Below are 24,067 nucleotides of genomic sequence, written 5' to 3'. Positions count from 1 at the left end.
CATTGCATAACCTGCTTGCATAACCTGGGTGAAGGAGAGCCCCCTGCCTACAGGCCAGCATAGGCCACTGTGGACAACTGTAAACCCTTCCCAAAGTAGGCATAAGCCAGAGATACTCAATTCACCATGACATCCTGTTGTCCTGCCCTGTACTCCCTTGGCTCAAACATGGCTCAGCATGCATCTGAAACTGGATCTGCATCATGAATCTGCAGTGTAGATCTGTGCTGTGGATCTTCACTGTGAATCTGTGGTGTGGAACTATAGTGTGTTACTTACCGAGTGATCTGTATTGTGGATCTGTGGAGTGGGGCTGTGGTATGGACCTATGGTGTGGATCTGTAGGGTGTATCCATACAGTAAGGAGATCTGTGGTGGGGAATTTATGGCATGGGTCTGCATGTACATCAGCCACATTAATTTGTGTTGAAAATCTGCTATACTAACCAGCATGGCTTCTATAGCATGGATCTATGGAGTGAATCTTCAGTGTGGATCTGCAGGCTACTTGGGTCTACTTTTCTCTGGGCTGGCTCTTACACTTTCTACAGTTATCAGGCTCTACATATGTCCTCAATGTGCCCTGTAGTCCTCATTTTGAACTGTAATTCTTGTTTGGGTAATCTCATTTTGCAGCCCTGCATTATGTGACTAGACCTGGTTTACATGGCCTACATAAGTTTTAGACGTGTGACTTTGACTTGGTCACATGACTTGGTTTTGTCCATGTGATCCTCCAAGTTTGGGATCTTTGCAGCCTTGTGCTGGATTTGCTTGAGCTCTGAAGTTGGGTGATGGCCAGCAGAATAGAAGTCAGAAAGGGATACTGAGTAGTGTGTTAAAACCAAGGACAAGATTTAAGCTTGTTACCAGCTTGTAAATGTAATAACACACGCTTATAGTGTCCACCCAATGTACATGTTCATAAATACTTTGGAGACTAAAATAAATATGGACTAACTAAAGAAATGATATAAAAAAAACTCTAGAAAAGTAGAGAACAGGAGGAGATCAATCACTGCCCCAGCATGCAGAAGAAGTGACACCTTTTAGGTGATCTGCTTTGGCTGCAAGGCTCAGACCCCTGCCCCATCTGTTCTGCCTACCTGGAGTGTTATTTCACAAGGCTGGGGGCTGGGACTCCTGTAGGGGAGGGTGACCTGGAGTCTGAATGATAACTGAAGCTAGGGGCTTTCCAGTTCAGCTCTGAAGAGCCTTCAGGGACTGCCTAGCAGCAAGACTGGCTTGCTAGAGTAAGGAAGAAGGCTCATGTTAGTCAACTTACTGGTAAAAAGAGAAAGGAAAAAAAAACCTAAAACAAACAACAAACAAAACCCCATAAAACCAAATCAAGCAAACACCAGTTGATACCTGTTACCTTTAAAGAAAGATAGGTTGAACATTTCCGGTGGAATCCAGCCAGACCTAGTTCATTTCCAGTTTTCAACAGCCCCCAGGCTTTCATTGCACAGGAAATCTCCCTGTTTTTTTTGAAAGCCCGGGAACCTTCTGGAAAAGGCCTGTTACTTTCTCTGCTTCCCTCTGTCTTCTCTGCATTCTGCTCTTGGAGATCAGTCCCTACCTGTTATTTTGCCTCAGAGTTTCAGAGGTGTCGGCCTACCATTGCTTGAAGCCTGGGTGGTACAGTGTTGGGAACGTACCATGGAGAATGCTGTTCACCTCCTGCTGGCCAGGGAGCACAAGGGGAACAGGAAGGGCCTGGAGGACCCAGAGACACTAGAAGGCCACACTTTTTCCTCCTGCCAGACTCCATTTCCCAGAAGTACTGCAGCTTGGGGACCAAGCCTTCAATACGTGGGCACTGGTGGGACATTCAAGATCCAGTTCAGAGCGAGAGAACAAAGCCATGGGGTTGGTGGGAAACTATGCTTTTACCCACATGTGTGATTCCATGTCCTGCAGCCATTTAGGTCCCTTTCAATTTGGTCTATATGGTCCTAGACTGGGCCAGCCCCACTCAGTTCACCCCATGGGTAGCTGGTAGAGGTGATCATCACTGCCAGGGGACTAGTGGGATGGAGAATAAAAGTAATGAGTGTTCCCTTCTGCTGGGTCCCAGCAGTGAGTGGCAAGGGAGGGAGAGCAGTTGGGCTCTCCTGCCAGGCTAGGGTGACGTTTTGCTTAGGGAACCAAGCACATGAATGCTGACCTTGGCTTTTGTCTCCGTAGCAGTGTGGCGCACGGTAATTAGAAGGGCTGATCACGATCTGTGATTTCCAAGGCTGTGATTAAGCAAAAATAGCCTCTATTCTTCAGCCATCAGAAAGAGCCATGGTGAGCTGGGTGGGTCACCATCCCAGAGCTGGGGCAGGCAGAGTGCTGGGAGCAGGCACAGTGGTAGCTGCCTGCTTCAAAGGCCACCATAAAACAATGTCACAAAAACAGCTTACCTACCCTAAGTCTGAGTCTAGTAGGAACCCCAGCTTGAACAAGGCCATGCAAACAGAAATGAGCAGGTGGTGGAAAGAAACAGGTTGCTTGATGACCAGGTCCCTGGGCCCCTTGCAGGTGGCTTTTCACCACCCAGGATTCCTTGCTAGTTTCTCATCACCAGAAATACTTGGGAATCCCCCAAATTTCAGGTCAGGAGGTGCTAACATTCCCAGAGTATCTAAGATCCTAGCTCCTCTAAGGACTTGCCCAGGGAATTATGCTTCTCAGAGGAAGAGGGCCTCCTCCCTGAACCTGGGGTCTCAGGGGACTTGAGCAGCTCAGAGAGGCTGTATAGCTGTGAGTACCTGGGATCATCACTTCTAGTTTTTACAGAAATACCCAGCACCTGAAAGCTGATAATTTCTGCTTTTAGTTTGAGGAAAAACAAAGTAACCCTATAATAGCAAGTCACACCCCATTCAGCAAGCTGGGAAATAACCGTCCTGGTCTAGGTAGAAGGAGACTTGCCAGCAGGAGGGGCTACTGAGTAGGATTTTGCAGGAAACACAGTTTTCAAGTTTGCAAAGGGAGGAAAGGTTCATAGGTCCAAAGCTCTGCATAAGCAAAGGTGACAAGAAATGGGGAGTTCTGTCTTGTGGGAGAATCAGATCCAGTGATCTTGGTTATTGTGGGAGGTTTTTAAAAGGACTAGGTTTTGCTGGGTGTGATGGTACCTGTCTATAATAATCTCAGTATGCAAAAGGCTGAGGCAGGCTGGGCAGTGGTGGCTCACACCTTTAATTCTAGCACTCTAGAAGGCAGAGGCAGATGGCTCTCTGAGTTTGAGGCTAGCCTGGTCTACAAAGCAAGTTCCAGGACAACCAGAGCTACATAGAAAACCTGTCTCGAAGGGGAAAAAAAAAAGGATGAGGCAGGAGGATTGCCAAGGATTGGAAGCCAGCCTGGGATACATAGTAAGATTTAGTCTCAGCAACAGTAACAATAACAATGGCAACTAAGTAAAGCCTTATGGCAGGCAGACAGACAGACAGACAGACAGACAGACAGAGGCCTTTACTATACTGTGGGTGACGGTGGTCCTAGGAGGAAGGACTGAAGGGACCAGAATCTGCATCTACCAGGCAAGGTCTCCTGGTGGCTAAGAGTACAACTTCTGTGGGTCTGTGCAGCCGAAGAAGCAAGGCTCTGTCCCCAAACTGCAGAGAATGTGAGATATTTCCTGGGGGTGATGCCGCGGAGTCCATGCTGCAGATGCCCCTATGCTGCCTCTACCCTCAGCTTTCGTCTCTACTGATCTGATCACTTATGGCCTCAGGATCACCTATGGCCAAGATGCCATGCGCATCCACCAGTTCCATGAGTATTGTGTAGGCCCCAGGGTGGCTGACCCTAGGCAGATGGAGGATGCCAGGTGGGGGGTGGAACTCCTACGATCTATGTCACCAGTGAAGAGAAGATGCAGGATTTAGCCTCTACCTAAAAGAGGGCATGGTGCCTGGGAGACAGCAGGACCCTCACGTCTTCTCACCAAGTTATTTATAGCCATGCAATGGTAATTTGTGGCAATCACAGCATTTAATCCTGTAATCACACTGCAAGCAGGCACCCAGCCCAGTGAGGTCGGCGAGCCTGCCAGGGCTCGGGGAGGGACTTGGCGGCAGGGCAGGGAGTGTGGAGGCGGTGATGTCCCCATCAGCCTTCATCCCATCTTGTCAGCCATGCCCCTCCCCCTGCGCCCTGGATAATATGAATAACAACAGCAGCTAAGGTGGAGCACAGGTGTCCCCTTCTATGCCTTGTTCTAAAGCCCCTCACCATAGGAACTCATTGGTCCTCACTGAGGCTCCATAAGGGAGTTATATTATTACTGTGACATTCCTGCACTCCAGGTGAGAAAACAGGCTTAGGTCACACAGCTGATTAAGAGCCATGCCTGGAACTCAGGCCTTTTGGTTTCAAAGCCCATGGTTTTGGAGATCACAGACTCAGAGGAGGGGCTCTCCCGTTTATCCCCTCCCCACTGCTGCTATTGATCTTGGCCAGCTCCTCCCTGCAGCACCTGCTTCAGAGGGGCAGACATGCTCAAGAGGTGACATGCACCACGAGACTTCTGTTTAGTTGGTGCTGGCGTTGGCTTCTTTCCAGACGCGCTTTCCCCAGGGACAAATGGTTTCATGTTGTAGAAAGAGAAGACTTGGGCAGCGGAGCTGGACTCAAGTTCCAGACGCTCTCTGCAGTTTCCTTCTTCAGGGAGGGATAGTCTGCCGCTTGCATCAGAAGGGCAGGGCACCGCCTGACTGAGTGCTATCTTCAATGGAGGTGGGGCCCTCTAGCGGGGATTTCTTGGCCTTATTTGTTCTATGGCTGGCCCAAATGTCCTGGGATGTGTAAACTAAAGATTTTAGAGTTTACTCATCTGTAAAATGGGACTGAGGACATGAGCCATCTAAACTGAGAAGGCAGCTGGGGAAATGGCCGACTCAACACATGCCAACCCTTAATCAATGAAGTGGGTCTATTTCTATTGCCGTTTACTGCCATCCTGTTCTGAGTGCAGAACCGAGGCCTCCCCTATTCAGGCTCAGGGCCAGGTCTTTCGTAGTTAGAGAAAGACAGAAGGGCTAGGGGGGAAGGGTGGCACTGGCCTTCAATCTCAGCATCCAGGAGGCAGGGACAGGAGAACAGAGACTCGATGCTAGCCTTGGCTACTTAGGGAGACCTTGTCTCAATAAAAGTACAGAATGAAAGCAAGAAGCTAGGATCGCCGGGAAGTGGCAGCACATGCCTTTAATCCCAGCACTTGGGAGGCAGAGGCAGGCGGATTTTTGAGTTTGAGGCCAGCCTGGTCTACAGAGTGAGTTCCAGGACAGCCAGGGCTATACAGAGAAACCCTGTCTCAAACAAAACAAAACAAACAAACAAACAAAAACCCAGAAGCCAGGGTCAAGAAGATGGCTCAATGAGTAAAGCACTTGATATGCAAGTGTGAGTATCTGAGTTTGAATCCCCAGAGCTCAGGTAAAACTGGACACAGTAAACCATGTGTCTGTAATTCCAGTGTTCTCATTGCGAGATGGGAAATTAGGATAGAATTCCCAGAAGCTTTCAGGTAACCCTGTCTCAAACAAGGTGAAAAGTGAGGACCAGTGTCTGAGGTTGTCCTCTGACTTCCGCTCGCAGACTGTGGCAATTGTACATGCATACACTTACATAGCACACACACGCATGCATGCACTCACTCACCCTAATATAGACAATGACAGAAACAGATAGGAGAATTAGAAGGTGGCAGGCAAAACCAGGCCTCGAGAACGTTTGTCCTGGCTTCCTCCTCATAAGGAACGGCTCCATTCAGAAAACCATTTTCATCCACATTGAAGCAACCCTGACCTCACAAAGAAGTTGCCCCTAGTCCAGAGTTGTGTCTGTGCAAACCTAGTAGTTCAGAACTGCTCTTCCCAAGTGAGAGAGAACAACTCCTTGTCTAGAATTCTTTGCAGATAGTTCTCCCTAGACCAAGCCAGGAAATGCTGACCCAGACCTGGATTGGCTAGGGATGCCTACCTCTAGCCATGGGAAGGACCCCCACAAACCTTGCAGTGGTCAGAGGGGGAATAGAGGAGGGTTATCATCATCTAGAATGGGCTTCTGAGCAAGAAGGTGAGTTCCCCATCAACAGAGCACACGAGTGCTTCACAGCCCAGCAGTGAGTTTCAGGCACACAGAGGCCATAGTATCCATCTCCTGGGTGGGAGGAGAGGAGGCATGGTGGGCTGGATGAAGGAAGGACTCGGGGTAGCAGGTATTGTTTAAGTAAAGGGTGGTTGTGGGATGTCTGAGATCTCTTTCCATATGAGAGTCTGATTAGTCTGATGCAATGAGGAGCATGGGCCTTAGAGCAAAGGTTGGCACATTGTTCTGGAAAAGTCCAGAGAATAAATATCTTAGGGCTTGAGGGCTTCGAGCCTGTTGCCACCTGACTATTGAAGTCAGGTGCTGCGGTGTGAAAGCAGTCATAGATGATATGCCAATGGGTGAGTTGCCTGTGTTTCAAAGAAGCTTTATTTACAAAACACAAGCGGCAGATTCTATTCTTGGTTGTAGACCCCTGTGTTAGAGCAATGGGAGCTCAGGGGCCCTGAGAAACCCTTCTTGGAGGAGGTGTTGAGTTAGGTAGCAAGCGGGAATGAGAAGAGCAGTTCTGAGCGACCCCAAAGCTCCTCGTTGATGCCAGCATCACTCCCACATGGTGGCCTTCCCTTTCTGAGTTGTCACCTTCCCCTGGACAGGGTCCTTCCCATACTTCAGAGCCTTGCTATCTCACTAAAAGCATTGACCAGGTTTGATGATTTTATTCATTTGTGGTGGGAATGAAACATATTAGGCAATTTGTTCAACCTCTGAGCTACATTCCCAGTCCCAAGCATACGAGGGCTGGGACTGAAGACTTGACACTTGCTCAAAGTGTTCAGAGAGCACTTGTTCTTGTAGAAAAGTTGGGTTCAATTACGAGCAACCACGTGGTGGCTCACAACTGTTGGTAACTCCAATCCCAGGAGATCTGATGTCCTGCGTTCTTCTGACCTTCATGGACAACAGGGACACACATGTTACAGATATATACATTAAGGCAAAACACTCATAGATATTTTAAAAAGCAAACAAACAAACAAAAAACAAAAGAAAACCAACAATAACAACAATACCAAAAGCCAGGCTGGTAAAATGGTTCAGCAGATAAAGGCACTAGCCACTAAGCCTAATGACCTGAGTTCAATCCCTGGGACACACATGACCAAAAGTGAGACAATTGACTGCTGTGGGTTGTCCTCTGCATGTGTGTATGTGAACACACATATATTCAAACAAACTAATAATGTAATAAAAGAAAAATCAGCCACAACCCCTCCCCAAAGCAGAAAAACAAAAATAAAAATGAAAAATTTCTAATGAGTGCTGGACTTGCAAAGCAGTAAAGGCCGAGAAATCCTGTGATCTGCCAGTCATACAAAGCCAGAGAAATACAGTAATATAGTTCTTGTCTAAACCCAGAGGCCTGAGCTTTAGGGAAGCCAGGGTTGTCAGCCCTTAACTCCAGCTGGAAGGTGGACACTCAGAAACATAACATCCTAAGGCTAACACTGTATATTCCAACCCTTTTGTTAGGTTCAGGCCTCAGCAGAAGAGATGATGCCTGCCTACCCCAGGGACCAAATTTTCTCAATTCAGCCCCTGGGGTCATAGCTAAACCCTCCTAGAAACTCTTCAAAGGCCTACCTGAGAGGCATGGGGCATCTTTTAGCTGGGTTACTCTTAGACAAGATGAACCACAGCAGTGGTCCAACTGTTCTCAAGGGGCATTTGCCTCAAGTTGTCAAATGTCACATGCCTGCCATTTACCAGTGAAGTAAGAAGGACCGCTCTTTCTTGGGACATCCCATCTGTGATGGTTGGCCTTAGCTGGGCTTCTTTTCCTTAGAACGGCTAAGCCATTTTGTGTTGTATAGGCTCAAGAACTGGAGGCCTGGACTAGGGGGATACTCCCTAGCTCTGGACTATAATCCTAGCATCCCAATAAACCAGGACCCCTCCCCCATGCAGCCAGCTACACCTTGGGAACACTAGTGTATTGGGAGCCTGCTGCATTCTTTCTCTGTCCTCTCTGCAGGAGAACTGTACCGGGTGTCCCTTCGAAGGCAGAGGTTCCCAGCCCAAGGAAGCATCGAGATCCATGAAGATGGCGAGGTGCGCTGCATTTTGGAGGCATCCGGCCAGCATTGTAGGAGGAACTCCTAGGAGGCTAGATGGGCTGCCTAACGTCCATCCTGTTCTTTGCTGGGTAGCTCCCTGCTGTTCTTTGGGCTTCAGGCTCCCATTGGCACAAGAGTCACTCTAGATTCACCTCGCTGTGCTGTCCATTGAGGGTCTGGCCCTCCTAGTAGCTTTCTGGATGCACCATAGTCCCACAGTGGTCTTCGGACGTCAGCCATAGCCCCGCCCGCTTCTGTCCTTGAGCATCCTGGGTGCCTGCTGCCTGCCTGTCTCTATCTCTGCCATATCCTCCTCAGGAAGGCTGCTCACAGCGCTCCTGCAAGACACATGTCCTTCTGCTGGTGCTGCATGGGGGCAACGTCCTGGACACCGGCTCTGGTGACCCTTCCTGCAAGGCGGCCGACATTCACACTTTCAGCTCTGTGCTGGAGAAGGTCATGCGCGCCCACTTCCCTGCTGCCCTGGGACACATCCTCATCAAGTTTGTCCCTTGTCCTGCCATCTGCTCAGAGGCTTTCTCGCTCGTCTCTAAGTGAGTCATTTTGGCTTGTTTGCACGGTCTGAGTTTGGCGTGGGAGGTGTAAGATGAGGGATACCCTGCCTTAGGGGCACCTGCTGAGGCCTGTCTGGTGTCAAGTCAGAACTGCCGAGAGCATCTCTAGTGGGATATGGCCATTAAGGGTCTTCTATCAGGGATCCTGTGAGTCTGTTAGAATGAAACAAGAAACAGGCCTTGAGCGATTGTCCATTTCCCCCAGCTATCCAGAGAATGGAGGTGGGTGTCACACCAAGGCATCCTCACTACAGAGGACAGTCCTGCAGAGATACACACTCTAATGGAGGTAGCCCAAGGCACACTGACACTCAGTCAAGGAAGACTTCTCAGAGAAGTTGACTCAAATGTCATAGTGTGGCTAAGTGAATGTCCTCTTTGGTCAGCCTGGTCTTTAGATCCTGGTTGTGTGAGCTTGGGGAATTGTGTCACCACTTTCTACCTCAAGAACCTCATCTGTAAAATGGAGGTAACAATGTTATTGACTGGTTCCTAGAGAGATGCTGGTGCTGGTCTGGGGGTCTAAACCCATCACAGCACATGGGAAGTATCCATACTGATCAGGGCTCTCACTGGCTGCAAACGGTGACATCCTAGGGCCACACTTAGCCTCTGTTTCCTGTTGGTGGAGAGTGTCCTGTCCTAGCTGAACACGAGGCCACTTCCTGCAAGCGCTAGTACATCCCTCCCATTGTGGACAAGGGTGACAGTGAGGGACATGCTGAGAGACCAAGGGCTCTGTGGGAACTGGGATCTATGGAGACATTCCATCCACCATGCCAGGACTTGAGGGCGCCAGTGTTCCAGTGCCCCAGGTATCACTATTGAAGTAGCTGAAGGTGGGTACCTGGAGCCAGTTGGACACCTGCTTTCTTTCCAATTGTCTGCAAAACAGGCTTTGTGCACCTGCAGGGCCCACGTGGCCTAGAAGACACTGAGTAAATTATTGCTACTAAAGCAGGAAGGCCAGACTTTTCTGCAGGTGGGGCAAAAGGGAGCTATTGGCACCTCTCCCTCACCCTCCCCTCATATGACCTCATAAAGTCCTTCCTTCAAGGGTCTCCTCTAGGCTTTCTTCCTTGGGGTACACCCAAGCCCTTAGGAGAAGGGAAACTTGTGTGCTTCCAGGGACTCCAGTATGGGATGGGCCCGAGAGGCTTGTCTTTCACTTCCAGTGGCCCAGGATCTAGCAGGGGTTGGACTTTCCCCCCTCCCCCCCTGCTCATTCCCTGAATGGTGCTCAGAGGCTCAGAGGCTAGTGTTCCTGAGTTCCCAGGATGCCCTCAGGTGGATCGCCATTGGAAGCAAGCTAGGTCTTTGGCTTCCCAGCTTAGCCAATTGCCCCAGTTCTCCTGTGACCCATGTCAAAGGCAAGGAGTGCAGGCTCCTGTGGAGCAGCTGAATGGGTGGAGCCCTGGAATCTGCTTCTTAGACAAGGGCTTGCTACTGCTCTTCCTCTTCCGCTGTAGGATTAAGGAGCAGCTGAGCAGGTGGCAGGGCTCCAGTCCCCCACACTCACTACAGTCCTGGAGTTAGTCTTGTTGGCCCACAACCCATATCAAGACCCCTGCCTCTCACCCCCACCCCCACTCCCACCCCCGGGGGTTGGCTGACCTCCAGAGCTGGGTCATCCCTATCTCCAGGAAGATGGATGACCAGGCCCTTTGAGGGGACGGCAGGAGAGAGCTTACCTCTCCCCCCAGGCAGCTCTTGCCAGGGCCATTAATCACCAGTAATCACTGCTGGGAGGGAGCTCCTTCTCGGCTAATTAAAATCTCTCTGGCTGCAATCGAGGCCTGTTTCCTCTAATTTGTGTTCTTTGGAGATGAGAAATGGTTGGTGGGAACCTGCCTTGCGCACTGCTAGGACTCTGCCACCTGCTGAGGGTGCCTGAGTCCTGTCACTTGTCCTAGATTCTGTTGGTCCAGTCTGCTCTGAGCTTTAGGCACTCTGGAACTAGTTATAATGGGGTAAGGGCAGGTTGATAGCCTGGGGTAGGATGTTCTCAGACTTCCTCTGTGTCTCTTCTAACCAATCAGGCCCAACAAAGCATCAGGGTGAGGGATGCTGGAGGACAGAGGCAATCTGGGTAAGGATAGGAAGTCAGGTGGGTCTGAGCTGCCCAGAGAGGGAGGGATTTCCTAGGATGGAAATGGAGGGATACAGTGTCCTATGGGAGTGGAGTTCTGTAGTGCAGGCCCACGAAGCAGAGGATCTGTCCCTTGAACACAGAACGTAGAGTATACCATCATACATGCAGTTAGGTGGTGACACCTTTACACGGGAGCCGTGGTCCTCTCTTCTCAGCTTCCCAAAGCCTTTCTCTCGAGTCTAATTCATCACCTTCCTCCTCTAGGACGTCTACTACGATGCTGCTTGCCCACACTGTTCTACATTAGCTAATTAGTCCTTTCAGAACTGGGATGTCTTTAGGCTCCTGACAGACAGCATGGCTATGCCACACCACAGGCTGGCATGGGCTGGCATATATGGGGTCAGCATAGCTTAGAGTCCTCATCTTTGTTCCCCTTTGCCCCATGTGATTTGCCTCAATGGACTTTTCCTGGGTCCTTAAATTTTTCTGGAGCTGGGCATGGTGCAAGGAGCCCCAAGGCCCATGCCACCCATTTCTTGGCCCCCTGTCTTCAGCCTGAACCCCTACAGCCACGACGAGGGCTGCCTCAGTACCAGCCAGGACCACGTTCCCCTGGCTGCCCTTCCCCTGCTGGCCATCTCCTCCCCACAGTACCAGGATGCTGTTGCCACCGTCATCGAGCGAGCCAACCACATCTATGGCGAGTTTCTCAAGTCCTCTGATGGGATTGGCTTCAGTGGGCAGGTAAGGCATCTTGCTCTCTCTCACTCTGTACCAGCTGCTACCTAAAAGTGGGTGGGATCTGCTACAGGGATCAAGTCAGGCTTGAAGGAGATGTTTGATGGGGAGAAGGGTGTCCCATTGCCCTGATTTAAAGTCTATGCTAGTCCTTAGCTAGTCTGACTCTTAAGTGTGACCTGACCGTTGACCTCTAGCTGACCCCAAAGGAAATCTATTGTCAAGATGAGCCTACCTTATATTAGGACAGATTCCTTATTCTCTCATGGGAACATGCCTTTCCTGGGACTGGATGTGGGCTGAGGGTGAGAGGGCTTCAACAGGCAAGCCTGCAACCCAGTCGTACCTCTGCAGGTGTGTCTCATCGGGGACTGTGTGGGCGGCCTCCTGGCCTTCGATGCTATCTGCTACAGTGCAGGGCCCTCGGGGGACAGCCCTGGCAGCAGCAGCCGGAAGGGGAGCATCAGCAGTACCCAGGTGTGGTCAGGCTGGGGGATGGGAGAAGGGGAATGTCCCTGTGTGTGTGTCTCTTAAGGGCGGAGGAGCAGGTGGCTCCCCAAAGGAAGGCAGTTCCTGGCGTTCATGTTGGCAAAAGGGGGGAGGGTGTCACTTACGCCAAGGGGAGGAGGCAGGGCCCCAGGACCCCTGTGATTGCTAAGTGTTCTGCTCAAGGACACCCCTGTGGTGGTGGAAGAGGACTGCAATCTGGCCAGCAGCAAGCGTCTCAGCAAGAGCAACATCGATGTCTCCAGCGGAGTGGAGGATGAGGACCCCAAGAGGCCGTTGCCACGGAAACAGAGTGACTCCTCCACGTATGACTGTGAGGCCATCACCCAGCACCACGCCTTCCTCTCCAGGTAACCCTCCCGCCGGCCTGCTGCATCACAGCATCACAGCATCTGGGAGAGTAAGTCACCCACCAGCGGGGCCTGTGACCAGCCAGTCATCCTAGACCCTTCTCCAGGAACTCATAGATAGCATGGGATTTCTGGAACCAGGACCACTTGTCACTGGCCCTGCATCCACACCAGGGAACTTTCCGTTTGTCTCTGCTCAGTCCAAAACTGCAGACATGGGGCATAGGCTATTGCACCTCTCTGGGCTTTGGCTTCCTCTCTGAGAAAAGATAGGGCTGCCCAGCCACTTCGTGTATAGACTGGCGAGTCTAGTGAGGTCACAAAGAGGGGTGTGCATGGTGGACTACCCCAGGGTTCATACTTATTGTTTCTCAGAGAAGGAGAAATCATGACACTGGGTCCTGAAGAGCTGGTGCAGCATTCAGCTCTCCCTGTCCTCACATGAGTGTCTTGGACGTGGCATGTTCCACAAACTATTCTTTCACTTTCTAGAAGAGATGGCTGATGAGAAGCTAAACGAACCATCTGCACATTGATTCAGAAGAGAAGTGAGCACTGAACATGGACCCAAACTGGTGGCGGGGGGGAGGGGCTTTTTCTTTCCACTTCTCTTCAATTCTCCCCTTCCCACCCTTCGCCACTTTCCCTTCTTTGCCTCCTAAGTGGCAAGTACATAATTTACATATAGCTTTACTAAAACACAAAGAACCCCAAAGCCTCTTATACTGTGACCTTCCCCCAATTAATTAAAAATATTTGGTAAATATTCTTAATATAATATAAATTTGGGTATATAACTACTTCCTTAATCCAACTCATTGGATATTTTGGGGTTTTTCAGGTTGTTTTTTTTTCTCCTATAAAAAGCTCTACATTTGATTTTTTTTTATAAAAAGATTATTTTTAGTTTTACGTATGTGCCTTTGTATGTATGTGCAAATGTCTGCAGAGGCCAGAAGAGAGTACTGGATTCCCTGGAGCTGGAGTTGCAGATGGTTGTGAGCTACCTGATGGAGGGTGCTGGGGACCAGATGTCTGCAAGAGCACAATGCTCTTGACCACTGAACCAGCTCTCCAGCTCCTACACTAGAGACCTTTGTGCATAAGCATTAATGTGCACGCTAGCCTTAACAGTGATCTTGCCTTTATCCATGGTTTGTATACTGTGGTTCCATGTTGTATTTATGATCAACTGTGGTCTGAAAATATTAAGTAGAAGTAAATCAATTCTAAACTGCAAGTTGTACACCCCACAGAGCAGCATTGATGAGGTCTCATGCTGTCCTGCTTTGAGCACAAATCACTCCTTTGTCCAGTGTATCCACTCTGTCTATGCTACTTACCCGTTACCTCCTGGCTGCCAAGGTATCTGACTCACAGTCTTGGTACCACAGTGCTAGTGTTCACAGGACCCTTGCTTTACGTTGGGATGGTCTCTAAGGGCTACAGCAAGTAACTATGCTGGCAGTTTAGATATGACAGAGAGAAGCTGCAGGGGATCCTCTCTAAGAGAAAATGTGAAATTATAATATTTTGCAAGATACACCCATATAATTTTTATTATATTATATTGTTATAATTGTTAATTTATTATTAATCATTCTCTTAATGTGCTTAACATATAAATTAAACTTTATTCCAGGTACATTGACTATAGGAAAAACACCCTCTGCGAAGGGTTTGGCACTTTCCCTGAGGTCTTGGGATATAGCCCTATGGATGAGTGAGGACCTCTGCTCCTCCAGGAGATGGGATGGGAGGCTGCAGGTTCTGTAGGGTTAAGCTTTGAATGCTAAGGCTCCTCTATCAAGTCAGCCTCTGGAATAGCATCCAGGTACAAAGGAGGGTTGCGAGGTGGAAACCTCCACATTTCTGGTTCACCCTTGAAGCATCCGTTAGGATAGCCCAGATCTGAAGAGCGATCAGGCAGACAGCCACGACTCTAAGTAGTGAGCACAACACAGCCAGCTTTCCTCTCTGGTGCAGGAACAGATGGCTGTTTCTCTGGCAATTAAGTAGTTGGCAAGTGTCTAGGGACCACGCTGTACATGGAATATACATAGTTAAACTTCGTCATCATTGGCTGAGAGAGCAGGAGGCAGCCCGTGAAGACTGCTCGCTGGCTCACTCCTGAGGGTGGACCCAATACCTGCAGCATTTTAATTGTTACTCTGAAAGTTTTTTCTCTAACTTTTTGAGTATTTGAGATGACTTTACTTCCAGAAGGTGACCAATAACATCTTGCAGTCCCCTGTCACAGTTTAACCATCTTCTGGCTCTGGTGCTTGTTGGAAGGGCCAGGGAGGCAGCCTTGGCTTCTGCTTGCTCTCAGTGCCCAGCTCTGCATCTGTGGCTAAGCACAAGCTAGGTTCCTTGGGGTATTATCAGGTTCTTGGGATGAGCATGTGGGATCCTGATCTTACGCATCTGTTAAGGGGAGTGGGGAGGCCAGGCTATCTGCACCTGTGTCTGCCTGTTGCCTGGAAAATGAGTTATGGTAAAAAACAAAAAACAAAAAACAAAAAACCCTGCTGCTAACAGCACCAGCAGCAGCCAGCTGGCCCATGTGCTAACCAGGCTCATCCTGTGGAAAGTGCAGGGATTTTCAGAGTGGCTGTTACAAACCGCATGCAGGGAGTGCAGGGTGTTCAGATGCTCTCAGGTGCTCAGCCAGGTTTCCTAAGAAAAGCTGTAGCTGATCCCAGCTACACAGATTGCCTAAGCATGATCTGTGGCTATCTGGCATGGCCGAGTAAGTCCAGGCGGTGGAAGCAGGTGGCCCATAAAATCTTTCAGACTCACCACCTGGCCCCTGCAGAAAATGTTTGCTGAACTCGGCTCCAGCCAAACATTGGCCTGGGTGGCCAATGCTAAGTCCCAAGCATCTGCAGATGGTGTCAAAAGTGGTCTCTGGTTCGGAGTCCCTTTCCAGTAACAGAGGGTTGAGCACTCTGCCCTCATGCATCTGTGCTGCAAAGTGGACACTCTCACGGTCCCGGCCCTCTTCTGATCTGCCATCCCTCCCCTGGCAGCATCCATTCCAGTGTGCTGAAGGATGAGGCCGAGTCTCCTGCAGCTGGCACACCCCAGCTCTCTGAGGTCAGCCTGGGTCGCTTTGACTTTGACGTATCTGACTTCTTCCTCTTCGGCTCACCCCTGGGCCTGGTCCTGGCCATGCGGAGGACAGTGCTGCCTGGGATAGATGGTGGGTATGGGTAGGCCAATGGCTCAGGGGATCAAACTGGGGGAATGGGAGGACAGACATAGTGATAGAGGCAGGTTGGAGTCAGAGAAATGATAGAAACCAGGGGAGAAGATAGGTGGTTTCTCCAGCCAGGGCAGAGATGAGGCAGCTCGGTGCACTTCACTGTCCCTTCCATGCGCCCCTCTGTCCCGTGGTCATGCTCCATGAGAATATAGGCCACAAACATTCACCCTATCACAGCAAACCTCCCTCCCTGTGTCCAGCAGACTTCCTGCAGCCACATGGGTCTCTCTACCCAAACTAGCACTGGGGGCCTTTGCCACGTAGCAGCTGAAGTTAAAGCTCTTTCCAGCTCCTACAAAGCAGACACATGATGTTATTTGAACAGCATGCGTCTTTCAGAGGTCTGAGAGCAAGGAGACTGTCACTCATTGCTCTCTGTTGAAGCTCTGAGGTGAGGAGCTGAAGCAAGGAGAGGCAGAGCTCATGGCCACTCTCTCAATGTTGTAGAGGAAACTTAGAATTCCCTGAATGCAGCAAACCCAAGCTCCTAACCGAGGAGGCAAGGGCGCCCATGGAGACACCTGCTGGCCAGTGTAGGAAGTGCTTCATCTGTTCTGACTAACCTTGAGAGCTCCTGATCACCGGCCATTGTCCTAGCTGAAGGGACTTGGGTTGGCTTAATAAATAGGGTAGTGGCTGAGTGTTGGTTAGAGGAACTTGAAGAAATATTCCAGTGTGAAGAGTGGAAGGAGGGCCTTGTAGTCTGAAGGAAGTCCTATTTGAACACAGAGGAAGGAAAGCAGCAAGCTTGCAGTTGTTCAGCAGGGCTGCAGTGCTGTTTATTTACAATGGTGTCCCTAGCTGGGGCAGATTGGCAAGGCTTTCAGGGCCAGACTGGGCATTTTGTTTCTGGGTAGTGTGATGGCCAGTTTTCTGTCAAATTGACACAAGCTAGATTCATCTGAGAGGAGGGAACCACAGTTGAGAAAATGCCTTCGCAAGCATGGCCTGTAGGCAAGACTGTGGGTCATTTCATAACTGATGATTGATGTGAGGGGCCCAGCCCAGCGTGCCTGGTCCTGTTCCTGGGTGAGTGATCCTGGGGTGTATAAGAAATCTAACTGAGTAAGTCAGTAAGCAGTACTCCTCCATGGTGTCTACTTCAGTTCCCGCCTCTAGGTTCCTGCCTTGAGTTCCTGCCCTGGCTCCCCGCCCCCCCTCACTCCCCCAGTGATGGAGCATGACCCAAGAGGTGTAAGATAAAATAAACTCTTTCCTCCACAAGTCACTATTGGTCACGGTGTTTTGTCACAGAAATAGAGACCCTAACTAAGACTGGTGGCAAGGACCCAGGGGAGGTTCTTAGCAGGAGAGACGGGCTACTCAAGCTTCATTCCAGGGAGCCCTTTAGAGCCATTAGAAAGGGGCCTCTGCACGTGTCTTCTTCCCACTCACCCAGGTTTCCAGATGCGTCCTGCCTGTAGCCAGGTCTACAGCTTCTTCCACTGTGCAGATCCCTCTGCTTCACGGCTTGAGCCACTGCTGGAGCCCAAGTTCCACCTGGTGCCTCCTGTCAGCGTGCCTCGCTACCAGAGGTTCCCCCTGGGCGACGGACAGTCTCTCCTGCTCGGTAGGTCCTGAGGGCTACGAGTGTGTTAAGCTGGAGGCTGGTAGGTTCTGGGAATGTTGTTTCTGGCTCAGCCTTTCAAACTGTCAGCGATGGGGTGGCTCACGGGAGCAAGGCTGAGCTGTTAGAGGCGTGGGCAGGAAGCCAGCTGGCTTCAGTGCTCTTGAGTAGCTGCCTCTGCCAAGGACCTTCTCTGTGATAGGCATTTTGGAGCCACCCCAGGCACTGGCAGGCTCCCATTTGAGCTTCTGTGACTAAGGCTGGAATAACAGTGGAGTGATTGGTCTGAGGGCAAGTCAGAGGTGCCTGCCCAGGGCTGCTTCCCAGTACCCATCCCAGACCCTGCAAAGACACAGCAGAGAGTGTGTCATCCTGGTGCAATTCATGGAAAGAGTGGCCAGGGCATGGAGGAGGATTGTATCTGGATAGGCAGAGAATCATTGGAGGGACAATAAGAGCTGTTGGTTAGTTCAGAGAAGAACCAGTGGCTTCTGGGTTCAAAGAAATATGTGTGTGACTGGGTATGATATGGTCAAAGGCAGGCCCAGCATGGACAACCAGTGTTGGCCCCATAGCTCCATATCGCCATTGGGGAACTCTAGCCTAATGATTTTAGAGGTTTTGGTCAGAGATGAGGGGATGCTGTACCCATATCTCACTTCAGGATTAGAATTTACCTGTCCTTGCTCCTCATCTCAGAGGGATATGTTTGCTTAGGACATCCATGAGGAAGCAAGGCTCCAACGCCTGCTTCTGCTACTTTGATGTTCCCTCTAAACGGGGGATCCCCAACCTTAGAGGTTCTTCTCTACCCCCAGCTGGCCGGCTAAAGTCATTTCCATCTACTTTCACCTCAGCCATGTGCTTCTGTGGGTCAGAGGAGGAATTTGGTGACAGGACATGGTTAGCCATTGCATCATGACTACAGCTAGGCTGTAGGGCCAACCTTCTAGGCTTCCCTGTAGTATTTGGGAGATAGGAATGATGCTGAGCTCACCACCTGTGTCTATACCATTCACAGTTTATACTATGTGTGTGTGTGGGTATGGGGTGATGGTGGCCTGCTAAGCCTGGGCTGGCTTTTCTGCATTTCTAGTCTCTTGCCCAGCATGGGGCTGGCACTAAATAAGCCACTCTGTTGGATACTCAATGCTTGCCCTGACCTTGCAATTCCCCCTCCAGCTGATGCCCTGCACACCCACAGCCCCCTATTCCTGGAGGGAAGCTCCCGGGGAAGCCCCCCGCTTCTGGATGCCCCTGCCTCGCCCCCTCAGGCCCCAAGATTCCAGCGCACAGAACGGAGGCTAAGCGAAGGCAGCTCCCATAGCGACAGTTCAGAGTCCTCGGACAGCCTGGCACCTATGGGTGCCTCCCGCAGTGAGTGAGGCCCTTTGAGGGCCCAGCTTGCATTTGAGGGGCAGGGACTTTCTCTGGGGGTGGTGGGCCAACAGCAGGGCTACTATAGGCAGGCTCTTGGGTTAGGAGGGGTTGTGAAAGAACTCTTGATTACATTCCTGTCTTTGGGGAAAGGGGTAGGGATGGGGGGTGGGGTTGGGTGGAGGGAGGGCTGATCTGGTTTCCCTCTGAGTCTTCACTGACTTCCTAAGCTGGCTGAGCTCTGATCTAGGAGAGAACCCTGAATGTACCAGCTAGGACTATGTTTTCCCCATCCCTAAACTCACTGCTGGATATTAAGCCAAAGGGCCTCCCTCACACATGTTAGGCAAACACTATCAGAGTAGCCTGTTTCCAGCCCTTGAGTCTAAGTTCTGATTTTGAATGGAGCATTGACCTCCGACCATAGCCCATGACTGAGTTTTGACCTCATGCATATTCTTGGCCTCTGACCCTATACAGGCCATTGATCTCTGATCATACACAGTGCCCTGACCTTTGCAGGCACAGACTACTTTGTGACCTTAGAGAGAGCCTCTGGGAAGTCACAGTGGCGCTGTACCCTGGGGTGTCACTATGACTTTCCCCATGGGGCTGGTCCTTCTTCCTGTGACTAGCTGGAAACCCATGCCTTAGTGGTGGATAATCAGAAGGGCTGGTGAAAGGGCAGGACTCACCTCTCCATCCAGCTCATTCTGGGCATGTGCAGTGGCTGTAAGCATGTTGGCACATCTCCACTGAGTCTGTGCCTCCTGGCTTTTGGCCATTCTGTCCTCACCTTCCTCTTGGCCCCACAGTCACAGCCAAGTGGTGGGGAACCAAGAGGATTGACTATGCCCTGTACTGCCCGGATGTCCTCACCGCCTTCCCCACGGTGGCTCTGCCTCACCTCTTCCATGCCAGCTACTGGGAGTCTACCGATGTGGTTGCCTTCATCTTGAGACAGGTATTGTGGCTCCCTTATTGGGCCCAGCCTTCTCTTGTGGCCACATGGAGCAATTGGCTGCTCTGACCGTAGTAGGGAAGCACTGGGGCATGGATGTCAAGAGAAATGAGAGGCCAGAGAAGGGGTTCCTTTAAGAATCCTGACTTTCTAGATAATTAACTAGATAATCAGACTGCAGATGAAGCTGCATCTCTTCGTCAAGATGGAGGAGATGGAGCGATGTGTACCTGGTCCCTCTGGGTCTTAGTGTCTTTGCCTTCATCATGGAATAGCAGAAAATCCATAACCTGGAAGTAGTGGGGGCAGAGAGCCGGGTACAGTTCTGAAGGTCTAGTGTGGCTTTACCTGGGTATGGCAGGGACATGATCAAGGAAGAGCTATCAGCTGACCCGTGCTTTGAGAAGGAAGCTTTGGGGCTGCCATTATGGGATCCAGGAGGCTTGGTGTCGTTAGGAGCAGAGATAGTATACAAGTCCCATCAGGACACGAAAGCTTGGACTAAGCGCCAAGGGCTGATAACCCGTGGACTCAGTGCCAGGACTTCTGGGGTCTGAGCTGAGGGAAGGAGCTAGCTAAATGGTCCTGTCTTCCATTGAGCAACCATGGGAACAAGTTCCTAGGACTTTGGCCAGAGGGGATCTGGGCTGAGGGAGTCAAGGCTATGCTTCTGCAGGGTGAGACCTGAGTGTTAGGGGTAGTGAGTCTGGAGCTTAGGGATGATATCAGGACTGGAGACAAAAATGTGCTGGTCATCACAGCACACTAGCAGACCTTGGCTATTCTTGAAATCCCATAAGGATACCAATGAGGTCACCACAGATAGCAGTTCAGAGACAAGGCTGGAGCTCCCCAGGGAGACAGGGAAGATCCATTTGAACAGATGGAAGCTATTGTCCCCATAGGTTGGAGGAGAACCTGGAATAAGTAGACAGGAGAGATGGAAGTCTCAGGGACATGGCAGAAATGGCTTCGGTGGAGTGCTGGGAACAGAAGCTGTTGGGGTAGCCAGAGGACAGGAGGCAGGTGGAGGACGTGGAGATGGAGTGTAGAAGTTTTATGGGGGACTTGGTGCAATGAGGGTCTCCAGGGAGAGGGTGTTTTATATGAAATGAGCAGTGATAGGCATTTTTGGATGTTGAGAAGAATGACCCAGCAGAAAAGGTCTAGACCGGAGAATGAAATACTGGGGAGCAATGGTCTGGAGAAGCAGACAGTGCAGAGTCAGGAGTCCACAGCTCCAGGGGGCCTTAGGCAAAGGTCACCTGTAACATTGGAGGGAAACAAGAGAACAAACAAATGACAACTAGGTAGCTGAAGGATTCAGGCATGAAGGTCAGAGGCTGCCCGCAAAGCAGAGCGACCAAGGGGACAGTTCTCTGGTTCCAGCTGTCCAGATGGGTGTGAAGGGAGACAGCTCCCAGGGCTGAAGCAGGGTCCAGGCAATGTAGGAGGGAGTCCAGAAGCAGGTCCTGGCTGGCAACTGTTTGGGGAGGTGGAAGGACAGCTCATGAGAACGTGCCACCAAGCCTCTCCTCACTCTTGGCCAGGTGATGCGTTACGAGAGTGGGAGTGTGAAGGAGAGCACTGGTCTGGACCCCACAGCTCTGAGCCCCACTAACCCCCGGGAGAAGTGGCTGCGCAAGCGAACCCAGGTCAAGTTGCGGGTAAGCTGGTTGCAGTCGGCTTTGTTGAGCAGCTGACCTTGGGAGCATGGGCAGCCATGTGCCAGATAAGAACCCCAGTTTGCCTGGTAGAGCTCATCTCCATTCCAGCTGGGCTGAGTGCTTGTATGAGGGAACAGGTGTGGCCTTCGAGGTCTGGCTCCATGGCTCCAGGGATGGTAAAAGTAGGGCAGTTGTGGAATGGTTGCTCCATGCCAGGCTTCTGAAAACATGGACTTGACACAGATGGTCTTGCCTGTGCCAAGAGCCCTCAGCTATTAAGTAGGACTTGGTGTGGTCTTTGCCACAACAGGGATGTACCCACCAGGATAAAAATGGGTAGGATTGCCAGGGTAGGTCACGGCAGGCTTCTTTAAAGATGGTCTCCTCTGTAGGGTGTTGGGGATAGAGAGGAATCTGGGAAGCACACACACATCCTTTCATTCTCTCAGCCAACTGTCATCATTGCCTACTCTGTCTCAGGCCCCCTGCTGGGATGGCACACAGTCTGAGAGTATACTGACTCAGTGTTGCTCTGGTGAGCAGCTCCAGTCTAGTGAGGAAGAACAGAAGGCAGAATCCTAAACACAGTCCTCAAAGGCAGAGTGACTAGCGCTTCATGAATCAACTTTGGGGGGGGATAAGCATACTTACTGAGATATAACTCACCTATCACACAATTCAGACATTTACAGTGTCAAATTCAATGAATTTTAGTATAGTCACAGTTGTATGTGACCATGGTCAGCAAGTTGTCACAGCATAAAAGGAACCCTTTTCCCAGCAGCCCTCTTTTCTTCTGCGATGCCATGCTGACTCCTCCCTGAGTAACCAACCAATCATCTAGTGTCAACCTCTGCAGACCTAGCCCGTCCTCAGCATTTCATGTAAATGAAGTCACACGTGTGTTTCTGTCTGCCTTCTTTCACTTAGCATCTTAACATAGGGTCACCCATGATGTGTCATGTATAGGAACTTGTCTCCTTTTCTTGACTGGATACTATTCTTCTGTATCCATATGTCCTGTTCATCCAGTTGTCCGTTGATGGGCATTTGGGGTATTTCCACCTGTTGGCTATTTTGAATAATTTACATATTCATCTGCACCTTTTATGGACATATATTTTCATTTCCCTTGGGCATAGATAGGGACTGGTGCTTCCTACACTTAATCTCTTGAGTGTACCTTCTACAGTGGTTGCCCCATTTTATTCCCACCAGCAGTGTTTGAGGGTTTGGATTGTGGCACACCCACCCCTCAGCATCCATTGTTGTCTGAGTCTTTGACTCTGGGTATCTTAGTGTGTGATGAGCCCATTGCTCAAGCTTATTTTTAAGCACCCATCCATCCTCTGCAGTGTTCCACAGCTGCAGTGCTTAAGGGAGCCATACTAGGGCAGGTCCCGTGAGGAGGTTCTATAAGGGCCCATGCCAACGAGATCTGTTGAGGTGTGTTGGGGCTCAATCACACGGCCTTCAAGTTGAGAGGAGGTGGACTCCACGTTTTTGGGGAGCCAGTAAGAATAAGGGGATGGGGTTGAGTCTCTTGCTGGGGGATGGGCTACTGTTTGGGAAAAGAGATGTCAGAACAAGAGGGTGGAGGAGGGGCACCAGGCAAGCAGAATGTAGAGGCACTTCTGCAAGGTGTGGCTCCGTGTGCCACACTCAGGGTTTGGAGTTCAGTGGAAGGTATGGGATGCTGGCCAGGTTGGGTCAGACCTGTGTCTTATAAAGGACACAGAGAATCTGTCTGGAAGCAGCCCTGCAATACAAAGATTCATTAGGAAGCTTCTAGCAGAGTCCAAATGACACTTGTGGGCATGACGCACACGAAGATTTGAAAAAAGTCTCAAAGTGTAAAGGTCACCAGATTTAGAGATCTCAGTGGTTAGCTTGTGAGTGGACAGTTGGGGCCAACACAGGACTTGGAACAGCAGAATGAATGGGGGCAGAACTGAAAGACAAGGGCACTGAGATATCAAGGGAAGGAATGACTCACCATCCAGGATCCTATGAGGGGCTGAGGCTTCAGGGAAAGGACACCTGGATGGCGGTCAGCTGATCAGTATGGATGCTCTGGTCAGGCTCATAAGCTCATCTATATTATTTTTTTTTCTATTCTTGTGCATTTGAAATTTTCCATTAAAAAAAAAAAAGGAGCTATGTAAATGGCTGTTTAGGCCGAAGGAAGAACCAAAGGTGACTGGGTAGATTCCAGCACAGAAATCTAAAAATGATTGTCAGGCTGTAAAGACCAGCCCTCACTTCAGGGGGTGTGCAGAAGCAAGAGCATGGGGCACACCTCTGTGGGCAGCCTAAGGAGCAGTTTGGTATTTCACAGTCTGTTTCTGGGATTCTAGCGTAGGAAGCTCACAGGACAGCTGACTCAGTTGGGCCACGCCCTGGAAGCCATCCTTGCAAGGCTTTCATGACAAAGCAAGAATGAGAGCCTTGTCTGCAAAAGCTGAGCAGGGTTTTTTCTTTCTGTCCGTGCAGAATGTTACTGCGAACCACCGTGCCAATGATGTAATTGCTGCTGAAGATGGCCCCCAGGTCTTGGTGGGGCGCTTCATGTATGGCCCTCTGGACATGGTAGCTCTGACTGGAGAGAAGGTACCAAGAGTCGAGCATCTCCTCCTTGGCTCACCTGCCCCACATGACTCATAGGACCACAGGGGAGGAAGGGTGATGGAATACAGTATAGGGTGCACTCCCCGCTCATCAAATCAACAAGGGATAAGGGGTACTTGATACCTCCAGAGAGGTGGGGGAGCCAGTGTGGCTGCCAAACGGAGGCGGG

The 24,067-nt window shown here is 50.5% G+C and overlaps 1 protein-coding gene and 1 long non-coding RNA gene across 4 annotated transcripts in view; one reads left to right on the top strand and one right to left on the bottom strand.

Annotated features, from left to right (window-relative positions):
* The window catches only part of Pitpnm3 (PITPNM family member 3), a 96,576-nt gene that overhangs the window by 61,817 nt on the left and 10,692 nt on the right, over positions 1-24,067 (top strand). For all 3 annotated transcript variants that reach the window (XM_031354346.1, XM_031354344.1, XM_031354343.1), the window contains 11 exons: positions 8,084-8,160; positions 8,484-8,719; positions 11,390-11,579; positions 11,928-12,050; positions 12,246-12,430; positions 15,463-15,635; positions 17,098-17,268; positions 18,448-18,642; positions 19,458-19,606; positions 21,154-21,270; positions 23,764-23,880. In XM_031354346.1, the coding sequence (XP_031210206.1) occupies positions 8,084-8,160; positions 8,484-8,719; positions 11,390-11,579; positions 11,928-12,050; positions 12,246-12,430; positions 15,463-15,635; positions 17,098-17,268; positions 18,448-18,642; positions 19,458-19,606; positions 21,154-21,270; positions 23,764-23,880 (1,733 nt within the window). The remainder of the gene's footprint in view (positions 1-8,083; positions 8,161-8,483; positions 8,720-11,389; positions 11,580-11,927; positions 12,051-12,245; positions 12,431-15,462; positions 15,636-17,097; positions 17,269-18,447; positions 18,643-19,457; positions 19,607-21,153; positions 21,271-23,763; positions 23,881-24,067) is intronic.
* LOC116078942 overlaps positions 22,017-24,067 on the bottom strand; it is a 9,195-nt gene continuing 7,144 nt past the window's right edge. Inside the window, exons 4-5 of the long non-coding RNA XR_004113673.1 lie at positions 23,267-23,869; positions 22,017-23,029 (exon numbers count right to left, since the gene is read on the bottom strand). This is a non-coding gene — a long non-coding RNA (uncharacterized LOC116078942). The remainder of the gene's footprint in view (positions 23,030-23,266; positions 23,870-24,067) is intronic.

This window comes from Mastomys coucha, unplaced genomic scaffold, assembly GCF_008632895.1.
Source record: "Mastomys coucha isolate ucsf_1 unplaced genomic scaffold, UCSF_Mcou_1 pScaffold5, whole genome shotgun sequence".
Lineage (NCBI taxonomy): Eukaryota > Metazoa > Chordata > Mammalia > Rodentia > Muridae > Mastomys > Mastomys coucha.
The sequence above is the reverse complement of the archived record's forward strand: the minus strand, read 5'-3'. Positions and strand labels throughout refer to the sequence as shown.